Source organism: Panthera pardus, unplaced genomic scaffold (assembly GCF_024362965.1).
Source record: "Panthera pardus isolate Hobbes unplaced genomic scaffold, ASM2436296v1 HiC_scaffold_13, whole genome shotgun sequence".
NCBI classification, from domain to species: Eukaryota; Metazoa; Chordata; class Mammalia; order Carnivora; family Felidae; genus Panthera; species Panthera pardus.
In genome coordinates this window covers 7239550-7248792 of record NW_026526688.1, presented here as the reverse complement: position 1 = coordinate 7248792, position 9243 = coordinate 7239550, and the positions used below count along the sequence as shown (strand labels likewise).

The 9243-nt window shown below is 46.3% G+C and overlaps 1 protein-coding gene across 1 annotated transcript; it reads right to left on the bottom strand.

Moving 5' to 3' along the window:
* Window positions 1-110: 110 nt before the first annotated feature.
* On the bottom strand, window positions 111-8120 carry LOC109260748 (beta-defensin 105-like). The gene is made up of 3 exons (XM_019439173.2): window positions 5261-8120; window positions 4859-4900; window positions 111-2127 (listed from the first exon to the last, which is right to left on the bottom strand). The coding sequence occupies exons 1-3, from the start codon at window positions 5460-5462 to the stop codon at window positions 2000-2002; spliced, it is 372 nt and encodes a 123-aa protein (XP_019294718.1). The 5' UTR covers window positions 5463-8120; the 3' UTR covers window positions 111-1999.
* Window positions 8121-9243: the final 1123 nt, after the last annotated feature.

Below are 9243 nucleotides of genomic sequence, written 5' to 3'. Positions count from 1 at the left end.
AGGTCATGATCTCTGGGTTCATGGGTTGGAGTCCCACGTCAGACTCTCTGCTCAGAGCCTGGAGCCTGCTTGGATTCTGTGTCTCCCTCTCTTCCCCTACCCTGCTCACTCTCTCTCTCTCTTTCAAACATAAATAAACTTTAAACAATCTAGTTTGGATCAATACTAATTTGATTCCAATGGTGAACAAAAACGTTATTCTGTGAAGCTTGGTTTTCTCCCCCTTTCTTTTGTTCCGATTAGAAAGAAATTGGAGTTTTGAAGGATGAGAGCCTCTCACTGGCCTTGAAGGATAAACTGCTGTTCTATGGGAAGAGCCATTGGGCAGGAAAAAGAAAGCAGCCTCGGCTCGCTCAGGACAGCCCGATGCTGACAGCCTGCAAGACAACAGCCACCCACCCCAGGCCTAGGACCCCAAGTGAAGAATTTTCCCAGCGGCCCCAGGGGTGTGCAAGTAGATCTCTTGCCTTGGATTAGATCCAAATCTGGGCCAACACCATGCTGTCAGTCTTGTGAAACCCTGAGCAGGGAGTCTAGCTACCCTGTGCCCAGACTTTGGACCCATGGAAGCCTGAGAGATAACGTGTGCTGTTTAAGCTGCTAACTTTTGTGGTGCTTTGTTGTACAGTGAAAGAAACGGATACCGCAATGTTCCAAGATAAATCTCCTTTTGGAAAGCATATTTCTGTGTTCTTTCAAGGCTCCCGTGTGGCCCACGGCACTCTACTGTGTCCTGAATGGTTGATATTGTTTCTGGTCCATCTTATGAACTTATCTTAAACCTAACCTCCCAGGTCTCTATCTTAAACCACTTACTACAGTTCCCTTGCTCTAGCAGGCCACATTATTTGGGAATTTTCCCTTTAGGATGGTTTCAGCCCAGTGACCTTGAGTAGCATTCACGGGGTCTGTGGAAGCCACGCCCCTTTGCCCTCCCTAATCTCGTGAGTGCAGTCCACTCCAGTGCTGACTTTTCTGTCCTGCCATGGTGCACAACTCCAGTCGGAGCTCTTTGCCTGTAGACACTTTGAAGTGTGGGCACCTGGGAGAGGCAGCCACTGCTGGAGAGGTGGGGGAGAGAACCCCTTCCTCCCATCCACCATTCTCCCACCAAGGAGAGACCAAAAGATGTACTGGAGTGCAAAATGACCAATCGTACGACGGTAGCTCAAACATTAAGCAAAATACTGTTCGTCTCACATGTAAAAACTGAGTGATCAAATTTGAGTAGCTGCTCATAAGGATGAATGATTTTGACCTTTATTGTATGAAGCTACAAATTTTATTTCATGAGGCAAAAAGTTATATAGTCAACCATCCATGCTTAGTCTAGGCTGAGCATTGTAAGTCAATCTCTGGCATTTTCATTTATAGGCAAGAAAAGAAGTGAGAAATTGGTGCCACAGACATTGAGTAGGTATGGGTTGCTTAAAAAATACACCATAAGTTCTAGAAGAATGACAATGTATGGATATACCAAGAAATGACGTGGATAATTTCTTGTATTCTATACAATTATAAGTCCACTGACACAAATGTGATGTCCTTTCTGTTTCTCTATTTTGTTAAAATTGGTACACATAGATAGATACACAGAACATGACGGGGGTATAGACGTCCGTTTCTGGCTCCCAGGCTATGACCTTGAGGAAGTGACAGCTTCTCTGGGTCTCAATTTCTTCAAATATAAATAGAGATAATAAAATCTACTTCATAAGGTTATATTGAGTTCTCTGAGGAAAGTATGGGGGAAGTACTCACAAATGACAAGGTACTCCACAAATTTGTAGTGGTAGTATCTGATTAGGCTCTTAGGCACCTTCGAATCTTGATTTTAAAATCAATAAAAAATAAGCAAAGAAACAAAACAAGGGGAGAAAGAAACCGGAATGATTCTGAGACTCACTCATGGTGTTTCTTGGGTAAAGCCACCCAATTTCTCTTGCCCTCCTTTGAAAGTCCAGGCCTGCTTCCAAGACTGGAGGAGGGCCGATTGGGTTCAGCTGACCTTCCGTCGGCAACAGAAAAAGTTCAGCTTGCAATGTCCAACAGGCTTCTCATCCTCAGTACACATCTTTCTGCACTTGCCCCGGCCGAGCCTGCATGGCTCACAAGCAGCAAAGTCACCTACACCAGAAAGATCTGCTGACACACCTGTCCAGGGACTCCCTGGACGTGGGGAGAACATCAAAGGCCACCCAAATAAGGGAGGGTTTATATGGTCATAAAGAGTGTTTTTAAGAGCCAGCCCTGATTTTTCAAAGAGCTCTGCTTTTCTCAGGATGGAGATGGGGAGACTTAATTTTGAAGCAAGAGGTCGGCACATTCTTTGTTCTTCATGTGTTTATAACCTGGCCTGTGTCACAAGTAAGCACAGTGGGGCCAAGTGTCATGTATATTACAGAAGCATAAAAATACATACCTGATACTTCTGTAAAGGTTACAGGATAAAGATTAGAGGGCTATCTTGTGGTTTGAAAAGATCCTTGAAGGTAGAGGTGAAGTTCGGTGCGGTTTTTTTGGGGGGTCTGGAAATGGTGTGTGTCCTCTGCAAACTGCCTGATCTCAACTTTCTCATTTGTCAAATGAACATTCTAGAAACACTTGTCTACACTGTAAATTCTTTTAGTGGTCAAATGGAGTAATTCATGTGAGAACATTTTGCCAAACACTATTTAGTCAATTAGCTGTTTTTTGCTGTTGTTACTCTAAGCAAAAGCTTTTTTACATGATCACAAAAAATTTTTTCAGGATAACTTTCATGGGCCAGGGAGGTAGTGCCTTTGCCAGCCAAGAGTCCTTTATTTGCTGGTCTGGTTCTCCAGCGGCAACCTTTATGTTGCAACCCCTTATTTTCTTTCCTATTAACTACCTTCTTGTCAGTAACCCAGAGCTACATGGAATCTTACAGGTTGGTCTCACTACAACAACCACTCACTGGGCTCCTTGACAACTTATTTCCCCATCCTCAGTGGCTATTTAGGATTTTATGTTCCCTGTCTCATCAAAGAAGACGTTTCCTCCCTCTCCTTCCCTCTCACATCATGGCTCAGTGACATGCCCAGAGTTGGTCCATTCCTGGACTGCATTACATCACCTTGATGCTGGATCTCCTCAGGTTGCCCACCTGACTTCTGAACACAAACCCAAGAGCTGTTTGTGCTCATGCTAATTGCTGCTTGCTTTGTGCTGAAGCTTGCCCGGGGGGCATGGGGATGGCTGTGACTATCCAGTTGGTTCTACGAAGTCCACCGTTAGAGTCAGATCTGTTCCTCAGGCTTCGCTCTAGTAAAGCCCAAGTCCGCATCACATATCTCTTCTGTCAGATGCAGTGCACTCATCACAACTTGTGATAAGAATTCCTACTGGCTCTGAAACAAAGCCCCCGATGACTTTTATTCCAACCCGCTTTGATTGGGGGCAAGGGCAGACACAAGCTAACATTCTACTGAAGGCTTCCTGAGAACACTGAAAAACGAGTGCCCTGCTTCCTCGCCACAAAACAATTCAACTCCTTGTTCGTGTCTAGCTGCTGATTTTATCGTTTTCTCCTTCTGAGTTCCAATCTTCTTCCTTACCCGGGAACTTCTGGGTGAGCAGCCATCCACCTTGTCTTCCCAGCTTATGTGAGTTCCACCCGTCTTCACTCAGATGATGCCCCAGCCCGTCTTACCTCCTGAGCCTTGCATTACCGAGGCAGGGAGGAATCAGCATTTTCAGCCCTGGAACCGGGTAGGATATGGATTTATGTTGTGTTTCTAATCTGACCTACGCTTCGGAATGCCAGGGAGTGTCTCTAGATGCCCATTTGCTGCCAAATTAGAACACCCATTCTCCTGCTAACCCGCTCTGGCTGTGTTTATATGCAGGGCTTACAAGCAATGGGCGGAGTGATTATTTGACAGCATCTGCTCTTTTCAGGCAGGGTGTGGTCTGACCGTTCAGTGCCTTGCCGTCTGTTGAGGATTTTGTATGCCACCTCTGCTCAAGGCTATTGCTGGGCGCTTTCCTACCTGGTTGGGAATCACAGAATTCAGACTTTGTGACTCTGGCATCCTGAGTTGGAAGCCTAGCTTACCACTTGTCATTCTGTCACCCGGGGACAATTATTTAACGTCTCATCCATGTCCCAGCTTCATCGTCTTGTATAAGACAGCAGTTACAATAGCACCCACATCCTAGGGACGTTTTGAAGGTTAAATGACATAATCCACATAAAGTTAATAGACTGCCTGGTGCACGGGAAGTGCTCAGTGATGAGTAGAACGTAAATTGTTTCTCCCTCCAAAATGCTGTCTAAACACTTTTAAATTCTGTTTGCAACTCTCCGGAGATATTTCTTTCGGTTCTGTTTATAATACGCATTCTTCCTGCAGAAGATAAGTATACAAAGAGATCAGGGGGTGCTTCAATGGGCACAGGTCTTCTGTATTGGCGGTGAGATTTCACCACTCCTTTATTTGATCCTTCTGAGACCAGTAGCATAGGCTGGGACACCTCTTACTGGGTTTAGGGGCAGAGCCTGTAAGACGTGGGCGAGCATGTTCTCAGAGCAGTGCTTCTTGGCCAGTACAAGCCTGATCCTGTAACCTTGCTTTCATTAGCACCACAAGCTAATGACAATAGGTCATTACCAGGTCCAAATCTCTGTAGCCAAAATTCCAATTCAGTAACTAAGAGATTTCCCTGTGAGATAGCAAACCCAGATATGATGCTGGCTACAAGAGGCAGAAATCTGGGGTTTCAGGCAACTCTATTCTTCTGATTATTTCTATCACACCTTGCCTCCAGAAGTCAGAGGGAGCTGACAGGTCAGAGGTCTTAAAAGTAGAAATTATACACAGGGGATTCAACTTACCTCCTGGAAGTGGCTTGGAATACTCGAGTCCTGCCTGGCACCCTAAATTCAAAATAGCACATTTTGGATTTTAAAGTCAGTGCAGGAAATAACGCTGTACAAAACAACATTCCTGGCTCCACACATCTGCTGTCAAAGGTCAGCAGATCACAGAGGCTGTATCTTTATTCTATTTCTGAAGGCTAGCACTCTGGGTAACCAGTAAGAAGTTTAATAAAAAGGTTGGGGGTAGGTGGGAGAGGGAATTGTAGTTTGCTGAGAAAATGCCACTGTAGATTCAAGAAATTCCTGTGAGGACTTCAGTGGGGAGCTGACTGTTAATCTCAATTTTATGGTGGCCCACAGAAGAACCATCAGGCTTTAAGAGCTGCCCCCATCACAATCCCATCCATTTACAATTACCTGATGGAAACTGGGCGAAAATGAAGAAAAAGGCAAAGACAATATAAGACATCTTCCTGGTCAGGGTCATTTCTGGGGAAGACTCTTCAGAGGTCTGGGACCTCTGCGAGAGGACAGGAGGCTCACTTATATTTGAAAGTAATGGGGAATACACTTGGTCAATGAAGTGAATCAATAAAGAAAGCACATTGACATGCTCCATTTCCTAGGATCAAGGACTGACATGATGGGAGGACCTGTATTCTGGGAATTCTGGCTGGGGCAGTGGAAGGAACACGAGGCCAGGAGCTGGAAAACCAGGAGCCACGCACTGATCCTACTGATGCAGGACGTAGGAGCCTGCTAGCCCCTTCTCTCTCCCAGCTCCATTGTCTCTTCCATTGACTAAGGAGCAGCCATAGTGATTGACAGACGCAACATGCCCAGAGCTGGTCCATTCCTGAGCTGCGTTCCATCACCTTGAGGCTGGATCTTCTCAGGTTGCCCACCTAACTTCTGAGCACCAACCCAAGAACTGTTTGTGTTCATGCTAATTGCTGCTTGCTTTGTGCTGAAGCTTGCTGGGGGGATGGGGATGGCTGTGCCTATCCACTTGGTTCTTTGAAGCCCACAGCTCCTCTGCCAGTCTCTTAGGGTTGTTGTCAAGCTGTAGGGATGAGGATATGGATGTGCTTGGAACATAGGGAAGTGCTTGGAAAGAAGCCTGGTGCCCTGTAAGAAAAGCCCAAGCAATGTGCACTGTTACTGCCCTGGTTTTCATTTGTACTACCTTCATACAAGAAAGGGGGGTTGTTAATCTCAATTTTATGGTGGTCTGGGAGAAAAGGGGGGGGGTGGTAGTCATTTTACCAACTTAGCTCTGAATCCCTGAGCCTGTGACAATGTCAACTAGCAGCCCAAAGGCAGAATTTCCACATCCTTTTCATTCATCAAGAACACAGGTATCAAAATTACTACTTATATCCCTGCACCCCCAAATAAGCCCCATCCTGTTGTCCATGCTTCTGCAAAGCTCTGTTCTTCATCTTGGGAATGCAAAATAGGATAACTGAACAAGGCAGGCTGAGGTCAGACAGAGAGGGTTAGCAGATGTATGACCTCGGGCAGGTGGCTTACTTTGTTGAACTTGTCTCTTCATCTTACAATGGGGACGGAATAAAGGTACATACTTCATAGGATATTTAAAAGGACTCACTGAAATGAGTATTAAGTGGCTATCAGTGTGTCTGGCTATTATTACCAGCCTTACATTCACATGTCTGTCTATCCTGCTTTGCGTCCAACTTTTATGTAAATTCTTTTTCAACTACACCAACTCACAGTGAACTTTTTCTGGCCTGGAAAGTGCAGCCATGCTGATATCTGCACATTTGTTTCTGTGGCCTTCAAACAAGGCAGCTTCATGAACATAAGGCAATACGTAGGTACTAGGGGACGAGAGCTGAGCCTAACAGCCTCAGCCTTCAGCTTTCAGGCATTTGTAATAACCTGGAGCCAGGCCAAGTATGAGGAGGGCAGCTGCACACCCCTGTTCTTACCTTGGGGTTTAATGCTCAGCACTCACTGTATTGCAATTCTTAACAATTTTATCTTTGAATATGTGCTCTGTAAATCAAATCTGGTTGGAATAGGAGCAAGTCTGGGACCTTAGAGACTCAGTCCCCATATGATCTGCCTTCCTTCCCCTCCTCACCTTCTTGGGGGTTCCTGGCCCCCGGCCCTGGCGGCCCCACCCAGCCTCCTCCTTTCCTATCCCTCCCAGAAACACTGCCACCACAGACCCCCAGCTCGTACTGAGTGGAGATGTATCTAGAGATGTGATGGCAGTGTCTTAGGGCCCAGCATGCCATCAAACCCTCCCATGCCATGACCGTGCCGTGGTGTAGGCGGGCAACCTGGCAGGAGCAGACCTCTCTCCAGCCCACAATTCAATACGGATTGCTTGCAGCAGATATTGACATATCCTTGAGAGCTGCCCGGCCACCATAGATGGCAGTGGCAGGCTCATGGGGGAAACACCTGGCTTGACTCTCTCTGGAGCAAGACACGCCGGTCCAGCAGTGGCTGATGGTGGACCACACACGTATGTGCAGTGGCAATGTGGGGATCCCCAGGCAGTGTGAGCATCTGCAAGTGTCCTTCAAGTATCTTTGTGCCTGGGAGATTGTGACATTAAATAGCAAAGAAGCATTACTATGACAGGTTGAGAGAACTAGATACCTTTAATGGCGCCTTTTTCCTACTTCTTGAACATGGGCCCTTGCACGTTATGTAGCTGATCTTGACCTGGAGTGAACTTCTAGTCTTAGGAAAACAAGATGACTCTAGAAACTTTCAAATTAAAGGGCTAGTCCTTGTCATGGGGATTGGATGGCCTCCTTGCTCCATCATGAGGCCAGAGATGCCCCTATAGAGTGGTCCCTACCATGCTCACTTCTGTAGCTCAAAGCCTCCTGTTCCAAACTCAAATCCTTCCATATCCAATTGCTTTGAATATGGTACAAATCATCATTTGTTTAGCCATTTAGAGCCTACCTGCTTTGTACACCCCCACAAAAGTGCCCCCAACATCTGCTAACATAGATAAGACAAATCCCAGAGCTGTAAGACTCCAAATTGCTGACAGCCTTCTAGGGCTTTGATCCCAAGACTTCTCACCTTGCTGGTGAGAGGTGTCATCTAGACTTATGAGCCCCTGTCTAGCACCCCTCTCCCCTGGGAGTTCCATGGCCCTTTGGGGTGGGCGCCTCATGCTACCTTCTCTGGGAGGCCCATCCCCTCATGCAACCCTGTCCACGTACCACCTGATTAACACCTCTCATGGTTCTACCTCTTCCCTGAGCAGCCCTCAAACCCTGGGACTCACCACACCCCATCCTTGGAATTCGCCCAAAGTTATCTGCCCTCCTCACAGTGAGGTGTGAGTAGGACACATCTTAGCTCTTACAATGTTGCACGTCCCTTGGGAGAGTTAGTTGGCTATTTGTGAGTGCTCAGACAAAATCACATATGCCATGCTCTGAATGTCTGTGTCCCCCCAACATTCATGTTGAAACCTAATCCTCACGGTGATGATGTTTGGAGATGAGCCTTTGGGATGTGATTAGGTCATGAGAACGGAGCCCTCATGAATGGGATTAACACCTTTATAAAAGGGGCCCCTGAGAGCTCCCTGTCCCAATCCCCCAAAGGAGGACACAGTGAGAAGTTAGCCATCTGCAACCCAGAAGAGGGTCCTCACCAGCACCCGGCCATGCTGGTGCCCGGTCTTGTATTGCAGCTTCCAGAATTGTGATAAATGTTGTTCATAAGCTACTGAGTCTGGGGTGTTTTCTTATAGCAGCTCAAACAGACTGAGACACCATACGCTGAGAGGAAGACAAAGAATCCCAAGCAGGATCCGTGCTGCCAGCCCAGAGCCTGATGCAGGGCTCGATCTCACAAACCATGAGATCATGACCTGAGGAGAAATCAAGAGTCTGACACTTAACCAACTGAGCCACTCAGGCTCTCCTAAATTTTTTTAAGTGAGGATTGGAAGGGAATAGAAAAAATTTGTATATTCAGCTTATCATTTTTTTTAAAATGTTTTATTTATTTTTCAGAGCAAGAGAGAGACAGAGTGTGAGTGGGGAGGGGCAGAGAGAGAGGGAGACACAGAATCCAAAGCAGACTCCAGGCTCTGAGCTGTCAGCACAGAGCCCAACACGGGGCTCGAATCCACAAAGTATGAAATCATGACCTGAGCCGAAGTCTGAGGCTTAAGCAAAGCCACCCAGGTGACTCTCAACCTATCATTCTTCACTGGATTTTTCATATACGAATATATAATCAACACACACACACGTACGCATACATACTACACACACCTCACAAAAATCTCATGGTGACTGAGGCTAAGGATACATGGAACATTCCCGCATAGTTATTTTAAGCAAATTGTTTAATTTAGAATAATTTAGAAAATCTGCACAGTGAAGAGT